This window comes from Protopterus annectens, chromosome 15.part0, assembly GCF_019279795.1.
Source record: "Protopterus annectens isolate FY-2018-M chromosome 15.part0, PAN1.0, whole genome shotgun sequence".
Lineage (NCBI taxonomy): Eukaryota > Metazoa > Chordata > Ceratodontiformes > Protopteridae > Protopterus > Protopterus annectens.
In genome coordinates, this window is record NC_056749.1 from 121,194,517 (window position 1) to 121,213,340 (window position 18,824).

Sequence of the window (18,824 nt, forward strand, 5' to 3'; positions counted from 1 at the left end):
CGCAAGGAAAATCCTGCAAGCTTTAGGGTTCATGGCCGTCTGCATTCTACTCATTCCATATACCATACTGCATATGAGGAAACTACAGTGGTACCTAAATAACCTTTGGTGTCAACACACTCAAGACCTGGAAACTATCGTACCTATGATACCCTGTCTAAGGAAAGATTTTCTTTGGTAGGCAGCCGCTTGCAACCACAACAAGGGACTTCCCATCTCACAACCCCACATTGCCCAGACCCTCACCACAGATGCATCAGACTATGGACTTGGATGGCAGGTACATTCAGGTCATTGGACCCCAAATCAAATACATCTGCACATCAACCAAAAAAAAGAAATGCTAGCTGTTAAGCACACCCTGACAGCTTTCAGACCTCTTCTCTCTCTGGGGCCTCTAGTGATCAAAACAGACAACACCACAGTGATGCAGTATATCAACAAGCAGGGAAGGACTCACTCTTATCCTCTATGCAGGCTTGCCATGACCCTTTGGTACACAGCTTCAGCCTTACAGATACACCTGCTAGCACATTTCCTGCCAGGCTCCCTAAACTCTTGGCAGACAACTTAAGCAGAAACCTGCTAGACCCACACGAGTAGCAGCTAGACCACAGAACCTTTAACCTTGTAACCCAAAAATGGGGCACCCCGAATGTGGACCTCTTTGCCTCCGACTCCAATCATCAGCTCAGCAAATTCTGCACCAGGGAACCTCACACCAAGGCCTGGAAAGTAGATGCTCTATCTTTCCAATGGGTAAATCTATGCATTTCCCCCTTTATCACTCATTTTAAGGGTACTGCTCAAAATAAGGGAGAAAAAAAACAAGAGCAATCTTGATTGCCCCAGACTGGCCACGCCAGCACTGGTACCCACTGCTGCACAGCCTGTCACCCCTACCACCTTGGCACCTACCTTAGATCCCAACACACCTGTTCCAGAAGAATTGAGAAGTCATACATCCACAACTGCAGACCCTGAACCTGGCAAGACTGGCTTATTCCCTGACCTATCCTCCAGCTGCCAGCCTAAGCAAACAAGTCCTGGATGTTATATGTGAGGCCAGATGCCCCACCACTAGAAAGTCCTATGCTGACAAGTGGAAAAGGTTTTGCACCTGGATCCAGGCTAAGGGAGTCGAAACCACACAGTCCTCCCTACCTCTCATCCTGGATTACCTAGCAGACCTACTACACAGGGGTCTATCCTTCTCTTCTATTAAAATTCATGCCTGTGCCATCTGTGCTCATTACAGCACAGAGCCACCTCTCTTCTTACACCCTCTCATCAAGCAGTTCCTAAAAGGGGCTAACAACTTAAGGGCTACCCAGAAGAGCTTCTACCCCAGCTTGGGACCTTAACTTTGTGTTGGAAAGGTGCGCCCTACCCCCCTTTGAGCCTGCAGCTTTAGCAGAGTTAAAATTCCTCTTTTGGAAAACAGCCTTGCTTCTGGGCATCAGTTCAGCTAGAAGAGTTTCAGAGCTGCAGGCACTCATGGCTGTGGAGCCCTTCATCATTTTCCATGCTGACAGGGTCTCTCTCAGGACTAACCCATATTTCATGCCTAAAGTGGTGTCCAGTGTGGCTCTCAACCAATCCATACATTTGCCCACCTTTTTCCCTAACCCACAAAACAAGGGGAAAAGGATTCTGCACAGACAGCTCATATTCTACCTGGATATGACTAAATCTTTTAGAAAAACTGACCAATTGCTAGTCAGCTTCGCAGCAGGGGCAGAGGTCAAGGCCATATCCAAGCAATCAGTCTACAAATGGATAGCACAATGCATCCATTTCTGCTACAAACAGCACAGGAAACCGCCCCCAAAGGGGGTCAGGACACATTCTACCAGAACAACCTCCACCTCTGCAGCTTTTCTCAGTGGGGTCCCCACCAGGGACATCATGGAAGCTGCAACATGGACTTAACATTACCACCTGCCTATCTTCTCAAAATCCAGGGCAGGCTTTTCCACCACAGTATTGCAGGGTATCCTAGGCAGTCCCCAGTCGTCTTGACTGCCTCCACCCTTTCTTCAGCTTTGGGAATCAACCCAAATGTGATGACTGCAACAGTGAAACATAGTACAGTTGTGTTGTATACACTTACCATAAATGTAGATGTTCGAGTGTATTCACTGTTGCAGTCCTGGCTTCCCTCCCTCCATCCCCCTTCTCTGTCTCTAGCCTTATAAGGATGTTTTAGTGTTTACTTTCTACTGGTGGTGTTCTTCCACCATAACCTAGCTCCCTCTTGGGGGCTCCTGACAGTTAGGGCAAGAAAAACTGATGTAGTGGCGTCAGCTGCCTTAATTTATTAACACTTGACAACCTGACGTCAATCTTGGAGTGACGGCAACTGATGCATAAATACTAAGCCTCTGGTATTCAGGCTGACTGAGGGCTACCCTGGCAGGGATAACCCAAATGTGATGCCTGCAACAGTGAATACACTCGAACATCTACATTTATGGTAAGTGTACACAACTGTACTTTAAAACATGTAATGACTAAGGGGGGGTCAGTCATTGCTGTACTGTGGTACATAGATCTTGTATTATACAGACAGGATCTTAACTAGACATTTCCTGCTTTATATTTGTAAGAATGTCTTACTGAAAAATTAATTAAAAGAATAATGAAGAAATTAAATAAAATAATACAGCTGAATAAAGGAAGGTAGATTGAAATAAAGGTAGAATTAAGAGGAAAGGGGAGTAATTAAATATGTAGTATCTAGTACGTAAAGCTAGCAGTGGCACAGCTCACATTTTTACAGCATGCCTACTGCTATAATTTGTGTCTGCAGATAAATATTGTTGTAAAAACTCATTGCATTATAGGCAGCAAGGGAGTAATAAGATATATCTAGAAGAGGTCCTACATTTGACAGTGTGTCACACTTTTCTAGTTTTCGTATCTTTATTTTATTTATTTATTTATTTTTTACAGTTTCCATTTTGGCTGAAACAGAGGAAATAAAAGAAATTTTAAGGAACCATGATATCCATGTAGATACAGTGGCCGATGTATATCCAATACGAGTACAGCCTGCTCGAATTCTGAGTCACATCTATGCAAGGTTGGGTGAGTACTTCTGCACTGTAGTAAGAATATAGATACCGATACAGATGTTGCTGTCACAAGGGTATTTCTGAGGACTGCGAAAAAGTTCTGTTGTGTTCCAGCTGAAACTGTTTAGAAAGAAAAGTACGAGACTGCATCTGTGATGTCATTCTGTTTTTATCACATCTTTGTATATGCCTCCAGTTGTATAGATGAGCATTAGCTCATACTCAGCATAAAGGTCCTATGTTTCTTAAATTCTATAATTTATTGAGGGCATTAGCTGACATTTAGTTGAGTCCTTGACATTTTGACTAACCTCATGGATCAGAATTGATGTTCGTCATGTTGTCCTGCTATGGTAGCATTTAGCTATACGAGTTACATCCTACATAGGATTATTAACAGCTGGCTAGCTTCCAGCACTTCAGGGCAGCTTCCATGTGCTGAGACTCTTGCAGATTAAGCAGAGCTGAAGAAATCAACTTTTCGGGCACTAAGCCATTCAGAGCTTTTCTGACGCTTCAGTGTGCTCTTTTTGCTGGCTTTCAAGGACCAGCAGTCATCTAGCATTTTGCCATTGTTGGGCAGATAAGTTCCTATCAGGGGAAAAAAACTTCCACATTAATTAATGTTAGCAGAAATTTAACATTTTTCTGTCAAACTATATATTTTAGGCTAGGAGGGCTTGTTTTACTGGACTGTTGTTATCTGGCCAATACAGTAGCTGTTAAAACTATTTTTTTTTGTTTTTCTCTTTCAAACATTTTTTCAACTTTTTTTCAATTAGTTTTGTGGACTGTGGTAAGCTGAACGACTTAGCTCGTTGGTTGGGTCTGAGGCTGCTTTGCAGGCTCTGTCTTCCTAAGACCACTCTAAAAATGATGGCTCTTCATGTAATCGTGAGAGCGCCTTGGTCTACTGCTTGCAGGAGTTGGTTGATGTTCTTCTTGTTTCACTGTTGCAGTCATCACACTTGGGGTTATCTGCCTGCAGGTAGCCCTCAGTTGGCCTGAATACCAGAGATTTAGTATTTCTGCGTCAGTTGCTCTTGCTCCAGAACTGACGTCAGGTCTTTAGGGGTATAAAAACAGGCAACTGATGCCATTACACCAGTCTTACTTGCCGAGTAACCCGAAGCAGAAGCAGTTCGCACAAGTGTTGGTCGGCCGCTACCTGAGTTTTCGTTTCCGAATTGAATCATCCTGAAGTCTTCTAAAGCTAAGTACCCCATTGGAGATCCTTTTTTCTTGCTCTAACTGATGTCAGAAAAGTTAATTGTCTCGTCTGTGGAAAGCAAATACCACACCGAGATTTCCATTATTACTGCATCACCTATTTAGACCCAGACCACGATGTACCTTGCTGTCAGTTTTGTGCTTTGTTCAATGCCCGAACTAGTCATAGTCGGGCCATTATTGTCACTAAATACCTTTGCTCTCAATCTCCAAATTCCGAAATGGCTTCGGTAAGCCATCCGACTACTGATCTTCTGAAAAAAGGTAAGGATAAAGTCGGAGACAGACTGCACAGGTCCAAACTGCTGACGACGCTTCCATTAAGCTAGTCGCCAGTTCGCCGGTACTCAGTGAAGAGCTTTCGCAGCCCCTGATGCCCTCTTCTATGGATTTGCAGGCCGCTACTGAGACCAGTTTGGAGTCTGGTATGCCACGAGACTCTTCTTTGACTACAAAACCTGCGGATGTCTCTACCTTGCATGGGTCTGGAGCCGCTGTGCAGGCATCTGTTTCTGAGGAAGTTCTTTGCACTACCGGTACTCGACACAAACCAATGACTTCTTTTGCGTCTTGAGTTCTGACTAAAACTAACAAGTTTCTAAGGCCAGGAGTATGAGCTACGCCTAAAAAAATGACGACCCAAACTCAAGCACCTGTTTCCTTGCCCCAACATCAAATGCTTAAAATGGCAGAAGACCTGATTTTGCTGATTAGGGGACGCCAGCCTTCTCCAGCTAAGATAAAACGAGACCTGTCCCCAGCAGCTTTAACAAACCGAGGCCGACGACTGAGGTTTCTGAATATGAAGACATGCCTTTATCTGCTTATGAGAATTCAGATGCAGAGTAATCCATTCCCTCTGCTTCCCCTCCAGAGGATTTTTCTTTTGGTGAAAACATACATACTTTGAGAGCACTTCATTTGGGAATGCCAGACTATCATTAGTCCAAAAAGAGACGCAGAGAATTTCTAGATTTGCCACAGCATAGACCTTTAGCAATACCTCCAGTTCTGGATGTTGTGGATTATGTCATTATGGAATCCAGCGTAACTCCTGATACTTTACCTCCTGCTCCAAGAAAACCTGACAGGTACTACAGAGTCCCTGACTCTCACAAATTTCTTTTCAAAAATCCTACTGCTGATCCTGAGGTCATTTCACAGGGGCCTAAAGGTATAAAAGCAACTACAGCTAAGAATCCCACTCCTTCGAACAGGGATTCCCGAGCTTTGGACAGATGGGGTAAAAAAGTATACACCTCTGCAACTCTTGCCATTAGGGCATTAAATTGCCAGATGTTCTTCATCTCACATTGCTGCTGTCCTTACATATGGGTAGTCCGCTGTCCTCGGTCGGCCCGAATACCAAAGTATTAGGCTGACGTCGGTCAAGGCGCTTAATACTGACATCAGGACGTCAGGGTACAAAAGCGCATGACCGACATCATTTCCTCTCTCTTTTTTGCCGCATGGTCCGATGCAGAAGCAGCGTTGCAAGTGCCGTTCGGCATTCTGAAATTTTTCGAATTCGGAGTTTCAGACCGAATCCAAGTTGGCTAAGTACCCCGTTGGGGATTATTTTGGTTTTTTCTTGCCTCAGTATTTTACTGGATGTCAGAAAAAGTAAATAACTGTATTTCTTGTGGGAAACAGATACCGCATAGGGATTATCATTCTTTGTGTATTCCTTGTTTGGGGCCTGAGCACGACGTTGTTGGGTGTCGCTTTTGTGCTAGGTTCAATAAACGCACTATTAAGCGAAGGTTAGATTGTGCTAGGCTGGTCTTTGGGAAGCGGTGCAATTATAATATGCCGTTGGATTCTCCGGCGCCCGCTTCTGCAAAGAAGCGCAAAGACAAAGCAGCTAAACCCAGGCAAGATGAGTCGTCCGTTCCGGACGCCGGTTCTTTAGAGGCTTCAGTGGAACCGGTGGTTCCGACGGAGGCTTCTCTGGAGTCTCAGGGGGAGACTTTGATTTTGCAGGAGGTAGTCTCTCAGGAAGCAGGTCAGGCCGAAGGGGCTTCTCAAGTTACTGTACTCCCCTCCCTTCCTAGGGTGGTTAGGCCTTCTCCTTCTGTTTCCAAGGCTTCTCCCAGAGGCAGGCCAGTTTTAGCTCCTGTTGGGGTCTCTCCTAGTTCAGCAGGGTCTGTGCCTAAGAAGCACATGCTTAAAATGGCAGAAGATTTGATTACTCTGATTAGAGGTTCTATGCCCCCTCCTGATAAGAGGCCTAGGGTGGAACCAGAGTTGGGAAGTTTTGAACTGGCTTCGGATGTTTCAGAGTCTTCGGCTGAAGACTTGCAGGAGTACTCTCCTTATTCTGATTCTGATGCAGATGATTCCACTCCTTCTGCTTCTCCTCCAGAGGATTTTTCTTTTTCAGAGACACTTCATTCTATGAGGGAGCATTTTAAGTGGGAAGGTCAGGACTTCTCTGATTCTAGGAAGAGGCTTAGGGAGTTTTTGCTGTTACCCCAGCATAGGCCTTTGGCTATACCCCCTGTTCTGGATGTTGTGGAAGGTGTGTTTGCAGAGGCTTCACTTAATCCTGATTCTCTGCCTCCTGCTCCTGTTAAACCGGATAGGTATTACAGGGTGCCTGAGGCTCACAAATATCTTTATAAGAGTCCTAGGGCGGACCCAGAAACTATTAGTCAAGGGCCTAAGGGTGTCAAGGCCTCTATTGTAAAAAAATCCGGTTCCTTTAGATAAAGAAGCCAGAGCTTTGGATAGATGGGGAAAAAAGGTCTATACATCTTCTACCTTAGCTATGAGGGCTTTGAATTGCCTTTCATATGCTGAAATATCAAAACTTTCTTCTTTCTCAGTTGAAGTCTAAGGTGGATGCTCTGGCGGAAGGCATTGAGTGTAAAGAATTGCAAGATTTGGTGCATGTCTCTGAGCAGGTGGGTAAGCATTCTTTACAGTGTGGTTTTGATGCTGTGCAGGCCTCGTCTAGGGTGGCTGCCACTGGCTCAGTTCTTCGCAGGCATGCCTGGTTGAAGGATCAGAATTTATCTGACCATGTTAAGACAAGAATTTTGGATGCTCCTTTGCAGTCTGATGTGTTGTTTGGTTCACCTGTGGAGTCAGTCTTGAAGAAAATGGAAGACAAGGCTAAGTCTATGCAGACTGTTAAAGATTTTTTGCAAGTTCAGCCTCCAGTTTAGTAGGAATTGGCCTGCTAGGGGTGGACGTATCCTTCCTATGATTCTCAGTCTAGGGGTAGATCTAGGCGTGGTAGGCAGAGCTCAGAGTTCTTTCAGGCCTAGAACAGGGAGTTCCCCTGCACAATCTTCGGTGAGGGCAGGGGCCAGTCCTTTCATAAACAGGCCCAATGACCTACTTTTCAGCTGCCAGATCCTTCTTGCCTGGCAGCACCTTTGGGAGGAAGGTTAGCACTCTTCAAGGAAAATTGGATGTTGGTTACCCAAGACAAATGGGTATTGGATATCATACACCAGGGTTACAAGTTTTATTTCCATACCTTGCCTCCTTTCAAAGGCATGCCGGACGTTCCTCCTCAGCAAAGACTAGAGGCTCGCAAGCAAATTTCTCTACTACTTCAAATAGGGGCCATACAACCGGTTCCTCTGCCAGAAGTGGGCCTAGGATTTTATTCTCGCCTGTTTCTAGTACCAAAGAAAGGAAACACGTGGAGACCGATTTTGGATTTATCCATCCTCAACACATATCTGGACATTCCCAAGTTCAAAATGTTAACGTTACAACAGCTTTTACCTCTGCTGGGCAAAGATCACTGGATGGTGACCCTGGATCTCAAGGAGGCTTACCTTCATGTTCCTATCAGGCCCAGTTGCAGGAAGTATCTGCGTTTTGGCTGGGACTTCACATTATCAGTTCTCTGCATTGCCCTTTGGCTTATCTACTGCCCAGAGTGTTCACGAAGGTTCTGGCTCCAGTGGTAGCTTTTTTCAGGCTAAGAGGAATACAGATTTATCCTTATTTGGACGATTGCCTGATACTGGCCCAAGGAAAGGACGAACTTCTTCATCATTTACAGTATGTGATGGCAGTGTTAAGATGCCTGGGGTATTCTGTGAACGAAATAAAGTCCAGTCTAGTACCCTCTCAGGACATGTGCTTTCTGGGTGTGAGACTGAATACAGCATCCCAGATGGCCTTTTGACCCCGGACAAACAAAAGAATCTTTCTCTTTACTTCCATCAGTTGTCTCATCAGTCCAGGCTGACTGCAAGGACAGTCCTTCAAGCCTTGGGGTTCATGGCATCTTGTATTCTGGTACTTCCCAATGCCAAACTGCATATGAGGAAGCTACAATGGTATCTCAAGAATGTATGGACACAGCACTGCCAAGATTTGGACACTGTCATTCAAATAATACCTTGCATTCAAAAGGAATTTTTGTGGTGGGCTCAGGAATGTCACCTAAACAAGGGACTCTCTGTGACCCGGCCAGAGGCGAGTCAGATTTTAACGACAGATGCCTCAGACAAAGCTTGGGGAGCTCATCTAAATGGAAAATGGATACAAGACACGTGGCCTGCCAGACTTCAACATCTACATATCAACTTGAAGGAGATGTTAGCAGTCCAATTTGCATTGATAGCTTTCAAGGATTTACTTCTTCCAGGGCAGGTGTTGATTCAAACAGACAACACAACTGTCATGTGGTACATCAACAAGCAAGGGGAACGATTCTTATCCTCTATGCAGACAAGCAATGATTTTGTGGGAGACTGCTCTCAGTTTACAGCTAAATCTTCAGGCAAGGTTTCTGCCAGGAGCACAGAACTCCTTAGCAGATGTGTTGAGCAGACAAATTATGGATCCCCACGAGTGGAAATTGGATCCTCATGTATTTCAGAGATTGACAGTGTTATGGGGAACTCCAGACATAGATCTGTTCGCTTCTCCACTGAATTACCAGCTGCCAAAGTTTTGCACAAAAGGTTTCATCCCTTGGCTTGGAAAGTGGATGCTCTCTCATTCAATTGGAGCAATCTTCACGTGTATGCCTTTCCACCTCTGCCTCTCCTCCCAAAGGTACTGCTGAAGGTCAGACAGGACAAGCCAAACATGATTTTAATAGCTCCAGATTGGCCTCGACAGCACTGGTACCCATTACTGAGAAGTCTGGTACAGGAGCCTCCATGGCCTTTGCCTTCGATTCCTCACCTGCTGTCTCAGGAGAACAGTCATTTACTCAATGTCAAACTTCATTCTCTACATCTGACAGCCTGGCATATTCTGTTTTAAAACCTGGAGGGTCTCAGCTTCCACAACAAGTTTTGAATGTTATTTTGGAGGCCAGAAGGCCTAGTACAAGGAAAGTTTACGCAGATAAATGGAGGAGATTTTTATTTTGGAGTACTGCAAAGGATTTTGATGTTTCCAAACCTAATTTAAGTGTTGCGCTTCAATACCTTACTGAGTTATTGGACAAGGGTTTGTCCTTCTCCTCTATAAAGGTTCATGCTGCAGCAATTTCTGCTCACTATGACTGTGACCCACCATTATTTTCTCAGCCTTTGTTTAAGCAGTTCCTTAGAGGGGCAAAAAATATAAGACCCCCACGTAGAGCTCCTACTCCTGCTTGGGATCTCAATTTTGTGTTGGAGAAACTCACTCTACAACCTTTTGAGCCTGCAGCATCGGCAGAGTGGAAATATTTATCTTGGAAGACTGCTTTTTTGTTGGCCATTACTTCTGCGAGAAGGGTTTCTGAATTACAGGCCCTTATGGCAGTTGAGCCTTTCTTAATTTTCCACAAGGACAGGGTGTCTTTGCGTACTAACCCTTCTTTTATGCCTAAAGTGGTTTCTAGTGTGGCTTTAAACCAAACTATTCATTTGCCTACTTTTTATGCAAACCCCCAAAATAAAGGGGAAAGGATTTTGCACACTTTGGATATACACAGACAGTTGCGTTATTATTTGAACAGAACTAAAGGGTTCAGGCAGTCTCAGCAGTTGTTTGATGTTCTTCATTCCGCATTGCTGCAGTCCTAACTATTGGGTAGTCCGCTGTCCAGTCGGCCCGAATACCAAAGTATATGGCTGACGTCGGTCACGGCGCATTAGACTGACGTCAGTACGTCAGGGTACTAATGCGCATGACCGACGTCATATCCTCAGTCTTTTTTGCCGCATGGTCCGATGCAGAAGCAATTTTGCGAGTGCAGGTTGGCGTTCTGAAAGTTTCTGAAGTCAGAGTTTCAGACCGAATCAAAGTTGGCTAAGTACCCCATTGGGGAATATTTTGGTTTTTTCTTGCCTCAGTATTTAACCGGATGTCAGAAAAAGTGAATAACTGTATTTCTTGTGGGAAACAGATACCTCATAGGGATTACCATACTTTGTGTATACCTTGTTTAGGGCCTGAGCACGACGTTGTTGGATGCCGCTCTTGTGCTAGATTTAACAACGCACTATTAAGAGAAGGTTAGACTGTGCCAGGTTACTTTTTGGGAAGCGTTGTAATTATAAAATGCCGTCGGATGCTCCGGCCGCTTCAACCAAAAGCGCAAGGACAAAGCAGCGAAGCCTAGAGGGGAAGAACCGACAGTCCCGGACGTCGGTTCTTTAGAGGTCTCAGTGGAGCCGGAGGTTCTGCCAGGAGTTTCTTTGGAGTCTCAGGGAGAAACTTTATTGTTACAGGATGTGTCCTCTCAGGAAGTAGGCCAACCTGAAGGGGCTTCTCAGGTGGCTGTTCTTCCCTCTCTGCCTAAGGTGGTTAGGGCCTCGCCTTCTGCTGCCAAGGCTTCTTTAAGAGGCAGGCCTACTTTAGCTTCAGTGGGGGTTTCTCCGAGTGTTTCAGGGTCTTTGCCTAAGAAGCATATGCTAAAAATGGCAGAGGATTTGATTACTATGATTAGAGGTTCTATGCCCCCTCCTGATAAGAGGCCTAGGGTGGAACCTGAGTTTGAGAGTTTTGAGCAATGTTCGGAGGCTTCTGAGTCTTCTGCTGAAGACTTGCAGGAGTATCCTCCTTATTCTGATTCTGATGTGGATGATTCTACTCCTTCAGCTTCGCCTCCTGAGGATTTTTCGTTTTCAGAGACTCTGCATTCCATGAGGGAGCATTTTAAATGGGAAGGTCAAGATTTCTCTGATTCCAGGAAGAGGCTTAGAGAATTCTTGTTTTTACCCCAGCATAGGCCTTTAGCTATACCTCCTGTTCTGAATGTGGTAGAAGATGTTTTTGCAGAGGCTTCACTAAATCCAGATTCTTTGCCTCCTGCCCCATTTAAACCGGATAGGTACTATAGGGTGCCTGACGCCCATAAGTATCTTTTTAAGAGTCCTAGGGCGGACCCAGAAACTGTCTCTCAGGGGCCTAAAGGTGTGAAGGCTTCTGTGGTTAAAAATCCTATTCCTCCTGATAAAGAGGCAAGGGCTTTGGATAGATGGGGAAAGAAAGTGTACACTTCTTCCACTTTAGCCATGAGGGCGTTGAATTGTCAGTTTCATATGTTAAAATATCAGAATTATCTCCTTTCACAATTGAAGTCTAAGGTGGATGCTCTGGCTGAAGGTATTGAGTGTAAAGAGCTGCAGGATTTAGTTCATGTTTCTGAACAAGTGGGAAAGCATTCTTTGCAGTGTGGTTTTGATGCTGTGCAGGCCTCCTCGAGGGTGGCTGCCACTGGTTCTGTTCTTCGTAGGCACGCCTGGTTGAGAGATCAGAACTTAGCTGAGCATGTTAAGACAAGGATTTTGGATGCTCCTTTACAGTCTGATGTGTTGTTTGGTTCGCCTGTGGAAGCAGTTTTAAAGAAAATGGAGGACAAGGCTAAGTCTATGCAAACTGTTAAGGATTTTTGCAGGTGCAGCCTCCGAGTTTAGTAGAAATTGGCCTACTAAGGGGTGGACTTATCCTGCTTATGATTCCCAGTCTAGGGGTAGGTCTAGACGTGGTAGGGGCAGAGCTCAAGGTTCTTTTAGGCCTAGGACAGGGAGTTCACCTGCTCAGACTTCTGGTGAGGGCAGGGGTCAGTCCTTTCGTAAGCAGACCCAATGACCTGCCTTTTCAGCTGCCAGTACATTCTCGCCTGGCGGCACCTCTAGGAGGAAGGTTGTCTCTTTTCAAAGAAAATTGGGATTTAATTACCCAAGACAAATGGGTTCTGGATATCATTCACCACGGTTACAGGTTTTATTTCCATACCTTGCCTCCTTTCAAAGGCATGCCAGACATTCCTCCTCTACAAAGAACAGAGGCTCACAAGCAAATTTCTCTGTTGCTCCAAATAGGAGCCATTCAGTCAGTTCCTGTGCCAGAAAGGGGCCTAGGATTTTATTCTCGCCTGTTCCTAGTACCAAAGAAGGGGAACACGTGGAGACCAATTTTGGATTTATCTATCCTCAACACTTATCTGGACATTCCAAAGTTCAAAATGTTGACGTTACAACAGCTTTTACCTCTGCTGGGCAAAGATCACTGGATGGTAACTTTAGATCTCAAGGAAGCTTACCTTCATGTGCCTATAAGGCTAAGTTGCAGAAAGTATCTGCGTTTCCGAGCTGGAAATTCTCATTATCAGTTCTCTGCATTGCCCTTTGGCTTATCTACTGCGCGCAGAGTATTCACAAAGGTTCTGGCTCCAGTGATAGCTTACTTCAGGCTAAAAGGAATTCAAATCTATCCTTACTTGGACGACTGCCTGATTCTGGCTCAAGAAAAGGAAGACCTTCTACAGCATTTGGAATATGTCATAGCAGTGCTAAGATGCCTAGGGTATTCTGTGAACGAAATAAAGTCCAGTCTAGTACCCTCTCAAGACATGTGCTTTCTGGGTGTGAGACTGAATACAGCAGCCCAGATGGCCTTTTTAACCCCGGACAAACAAAAGAATCTTTCCAGTTACTTCCATCAATTATCTCTTCAGTCCGGGCTGACTGCAAGGACAGTCCTTCAAGCCTTAGGGTTCATGGCATCTTGTATTCTGGTGCTTCCCAATGCCAAACTGCATATGAGGAAGCTACAATGGTATCTCAAAAATCTATGGACACAGCACTGCCAGGATTTGGACACTGTCATTCAAATAATACCTTGCATTCAAAAGGAATTTTTGTGGTGGGCTCAGGAATGTCACCTAAACAAGGGACTCTCTGTGACCCGGCCAGAGGCAAGTCAGATTCTAACGACAGATGCCTCAGACATTGCTTGGCGAGCTCATCTAGATGGAAAGTGGATACAAGACAAGTGGCCTGCCAGACTACAGCATCTACATATCAACATGAAAGAGATGTTAGCAGTCCAGTTTGCATTAATGGCTTTCAAGGAGTTACTTCTTCCAGGGCAGGTGTTGATTCTAACAGACAACACAACTGTCATGTGGTACATCAACAAACAAGGGGGAACACATTCTTACCCATTGTGCAGGCAAGCAATGATTTTATGGGAGACTGCGCTCAGCTTGCAACTAACTCTTCAGGCAAGGTTTCTGCCGGGAGCACAGAACTCCTTAGCAGATGTGTTAAGCAGACAAATCATGGATCCCCACGAGTGGAAACTGGATCTTCATGTATTTCAAAAATTGACAGTGTCATGGGGAACTCCAGACATAGATCTGTTCGCTTCTCCACTAAATTACCAGCTGCCAAAGTTTTGCACGAAGGGATTTCATCACACAGCTTGGAAAGTGGATGCTCTTTCTTTCAGTTGGAAAAATCTTCATGTGTATGCTTTTCCACCTCTGCCTCTTCTCCCAAAGGTGCTTCTAAAGGTCAGACAAGACAAGCCAAGGATGATTTTAATAGCTCCAGATTGGCCTCGGCAGCACTGGTACCCATTACTGAGGAGTCTGGTAAGGAAGCCTCCATGGCCTTTACCCTTGATTCCACACCTATTGTCTCAGAGGGACGGTCATCTGCTCAATGTCAAGCTTCAAACTCTTCATCTAACAGCCTGGCATATTCTGTTTTGAAAGACAGCAGGTCTCAACTTCCTCAACAAGTTTTAAATGTGATTATGGAAGCCAGAAGACCTAGTACAAGGAAAGTGTACGCAGAAAAATGGAAGAGATTTTTATTTTGGACTGCAGCTAATAATTTGGAGATTTCGGAGCCTAATTTGAGTGTGGCTCTTCAATATCTTACTGAGTTATTGGACAAAGGTTTGTCTTTCTCTTCCATTAAGATTCATGCTGCAGCAATTTCAGCTCACTATGATTGTGACCCACCATTGTTTTCACATCCTTTGTTCAAGCAATTTCTTAGAGGGGCAAAGAATATAAGACCCCCGTGATAGAGCTCCTACTCCTGCTTGGGATCTCAATTTTGTGTTAGTGAAACTTACTCTACAACCTTTTGAGCCTGAGGCTACTGCTGAACTGAAATACTTGTCATGGAAGACTGGTTTTTTGTTGGCCATTACTTCTGCAAGAAGGGTTTCTGAGTTACAGGCCCTTATGGCGGTTGAGCCTTTTTTGATTTTTCATAAGGATAGGGTATCATTACGTACTAATCCTTCCTTTATGCCTAAGGTGGTTTCTAGTGTGGCTTTAAACCAAACTATTCATTTGCCTACTTTCTATGCAGATCCCCAAAATAAAGGGGAAAAGATTTTGCACACTTTAGATGTACACAGGCAATTGCGTTATTATTTAAGCAGGACTAAGGATTTTAGGCAGTCTCAGCAGTTGTTTGTTTCTTATGCTTTGAGTTCACAGGGCAAGCCTGTGTCAAAACAAACTATTTCTAGGTGGATTGGGTTTTGCATTGCATTTTGTTATTCCCATCATGGCCAAGAGATTCCAGCTGGGATTAGGCCTCATTCCACTAGGGCTACTGCCACTTCAACAGCATTTCTAAGGGGGGTGGCAACTAAGGATATTTTGGAGGCAGCTACTTGGAGTTCAGTGCATACTTTCTCTAAGCATTACCACCTTCCTCTCTACTCTAAGTCTAGGGCTGGTTTTGCCACAGCTATTTTGCAAGGCATGTTATCAGCTCCTGCTTCCTTTTGATTTGCCAGCCTCCCTTTCCTCTGCTTTGGGATTCTACCCAATAGTTAGGACTGCAGCAATGTGGAATGAAGATCATAGTACAGTTTTGTACCTACCATAAATGTAGATGTTCGAGGATCCACATTGCTGCAGTCCAATTTACCCTCCCTCCTTCCCCTCTGTGTTTAGGGGTGGTTGTGTAGGTGAGATTATTTTCTGGTACCTTTGTATATATTGTATATATTTCTGGTGCAGGTATGTTTGGTGTGTTTTGGTTTTGGCCTTGTCTTTTTAGGGTCTTCTGACATCTGGGGCAAGAAAAGACTGAGGATATGACGTCGGTCATGCGCATTAGTACCCTGACGTACTGACGTCAGTCTAATGCGCCGTGACCGACGTCAGCCATATACTTTGGTATTCGGGCCGACTGGACAGCGGACTACCCAATAGTTAGGACTGCAGCAATGTGGATCCTCGAACATCTACATTTATGGTAGGTACAAAACTGTACTTTTCTTTTGCTTTGGGTTCTCAGGGCAAACCTGTGTCAAAACAAACTATTTCTAAGTGGATTGGGTTTTGTATTGCCTTCTGTTATTCCCATCATGGTAAGGAGATTCCAGCTGGGATTAGGCCTCATTCCACTAGGGCTACTGCCACTTCTACAGCCTTTTTAAGGGGGGTGGCTACTAAAGATATTTTGGAAGCAGCTACTTGGAGTTCAGTGCATACTTTCTCTAAGCATTACCACCTTCCACTTTACTCTAAATCTAGGGCTGGATTTGCAACTGCAATTTTGCAAGGCATGTTGGCAGCTCCTAATTCCTTATAGTTTTGCCATCCTCCCTTACCTCTGCTTTGGGATTCTACCCATATGTAAGGACTGCAGCAATGTGAGATGAAGAACATAGTACAGTTTTGTACCTACCATAAATGTAGATGTTCAAGATCCACATTGCTGCAGTCAATTCCCTCCACCTTCCCTCTGTTGTTGAAGGTGGTGGTGTGGTTTGTGTTGTACATAGTGTAAATATGGTTAGTGCACGGGTGGTTGTTTAGGTTTTGCTGGTTTTTGGCTTTGGCCTTTCTTGTTAGGGCCTTCTGACATCTGGGGCAAGAAAAGACTGAGGAAATGACATCGGTGATGCGCTTTTGTACCCTGACGTCCTGATGTCAGTATTAAGCGTCTTGACCGACGTCAGCCTAATACTTTGGTATTCGGGCCGACTGAGGACAGCGGACTACCCATATGTAAGGACTGCAGCAATGTGGATCTTCGAACATCTACATTTATGGTAGGTACAAAACTGTACTTTTCACATGCTGAAATACCAGCAACATATTATGGATTCTAGCCGTTTAGCATGTTCTGACAGCTTTCAGGTCCCTACTCTCAGCAGGACCCCTGCTGATAAAAACAGGCAACACCACAGTTATGTAGTACATCAACAAGCGGGGGGAACACACTCTTACTCACTCTGCAAGCTAGCCATGGCTGTGTGGAACACTGTCTTGGACATGCAGATTAATCTGCAAGCTCAATTCCTGCCAGGCAAACAAAACTCTCTGGCAGACAACTTAAGAAGAAATCTCTTAGCCCCACATAAGTGGCAATCAGACCCCAGCACTTTCAGTATTCTAATCCAGAAATGGGGGACCCCAGAGGTGGACCTTTTTGCCTCCCCCTGCAATCAGCAGCTCAGCAAATTCTGCACCAGGGCACTTCACAGCATTGCCTGGAAAGTAGATGCCCTATCCTTCCATTGGGAAAACCTCTCAATATATGCATTTCTCCATGTGCCTCTTCTCTCATGAATATTGCTTAAGATAAGATGGGACAAACCAAGAAAAATCCTGATTGCCCCAGACTGGCCATGCCAGCACTGGTACCCACTACTGTGCAGCCTGTCACTGGTACCACCCTGACACCTACCCCAGATCCCAACCCTCCTCACTCAGCAGGGAGGGGGGCAGATCTTGCATCCACAACTGCAAACCATGAATCTTGCAGTCTGGCTTATTCCTTAAATTCTCACCCAGTGACCAGCCTAAGCAAGCAGGTACTGGACGTCATTCTTGAAGCCAGAAAACCCAGTACAAGGAAATTCTCTGCTAAGTGGAAAAGGTATTGTTCTTTGGCTCAGTCTAAAGGAGAGGACACAGCACTGCCCTCCTTACCTCTAATCCTGGATTACCTAGCAGACCTACTCCACAGAGGCTTATCCTTCTCCTCCATTAAGATCTATGCCTCTGCCATTTTGGCTCATTACAACACTGAGCCACCTCTGTTCTCTCACTGTCTTATCAAACAGTTCCTGAGAGGGACAAACAACTTAAGGCCACCAAGGAAAGCTCCCACCCCTGCTTCGGACCTTAACTTTGTACTGGAAAAGCTCACTCTACTCCCCCTTTGAGCCTGCAGCGTCAGCAGAGTTAAAATTCCTCTCTTGGAAAACAGCCGTGCTTCTGGCCATCACTTCAGCTAGAAGAATATCTGAGCTACAAGCACTTATGGCTGTGGAACCCTTCATTATTTTCCATGCTGACAGGGTTTCCCTCGGGGCTAACCCTTCCTTTATGCCTAAAGTGGTGTCCAGTGTGGTTCTCAACCAATTTATTCATTTGCCAACCTTCTTCCATAATCCTCAAAATAAAGGGGGAAGGATCCTGCACTCCTTGGACGTGCACAGACCACTCAGATTCTATCTTGATAGGACTAAGCCCTTCAGGAAATCTGACCAGTTACTAGTCAGCTTTGCACCAGGGGCAGAGGCAAGGCCATTTCAAAACAATCTCCAAATGGATAGCACATTGCATCCATTTCTGCTACAAGCACCATGTGAAACCAACCCCTCAGGGGGTCAGAACACATTCCACTAGGGCAACTTCTACCTCTACAGCATTCCTCAGGGGAGTCCCTACCAGGGACATCCTGGAAGCTGCTACCTGGAGTTCTGTACACACTTTCACCAAGCATTACCACCTACCTATCTTTTCCAAATCCAGGGTGGGTTTTGCAACAACAGTCCTGCAGGGCATACTAGACAGCCCCAACTCTTCTTGAATGCCTCCACCCTTTCTTCAGCTTTGGGAATTAACCTAAGTGTGATGACTGCAACAGTGAAATAAAAAGAACATAGTACAGTTGTGTACACTTAACATAAATGTAGATGTTCGAGTTTATTCACTGTTGCAGTCCTGGATGTCCTTCAAGGATGCATCTGCAGTCCTTACAAATGGGTTGTCCTGTCGTAAGGCAGCCCTTCGGTCGGCCGGATTCCAAAGTCTGGGTCTGGCCTTGGCTGGTGTCGCACTTCACCCGACGTCATAGCTGCAGTTCTTCGGGTATAAAGGCATCAGCCGACGCCATTTTCCTCAGTCTTTCTTGCCGCGTGGCGCCCGAAGCAGAAGCTGTTCGCAAGTGCCGGTCGGTTAGAACCAGAGATTACTACTACCGAATACGACTACGAAGACTTCTAAAAAGCTAAGTACCCCGTTGGGGACTCCTTCTTGCCTCAGCCGATGTCAGAAAAAGTGAATAACTGTTTAACTTGTGGGAAACAAATACCTCATAAAGATTTCCA

At 45.1% G+C, this 18,824-nt stretch overlaps 1 protein-coding gene across 5 annotated transcripts in view; it reads left to right on the top strand.

The window, feature by feature from the left end:
• Positions 1–18,824, top strand: part of PHKA1 (phosphorylase kinase regulatory subunit alpha 1) — a 3,177,076-nt gene that overhangs the window by 1,353,006 nt on the left and 1,805,246 nt on the right. For all 5 annotated transcript variants that reach the window (XM_044057561.1, XM_044057557.1, XM_044057558.1 and 2 more), the window contains exon 15: positions 2,956–3,090. In XM_044057561.1, the coding sequence (XP_043913496.1) occupies positions 2,956–3,090 (135 nt within the window). The remainder of the gene's footprint in view (positions 1–2,955; positions 3,091–18,824) is intronic.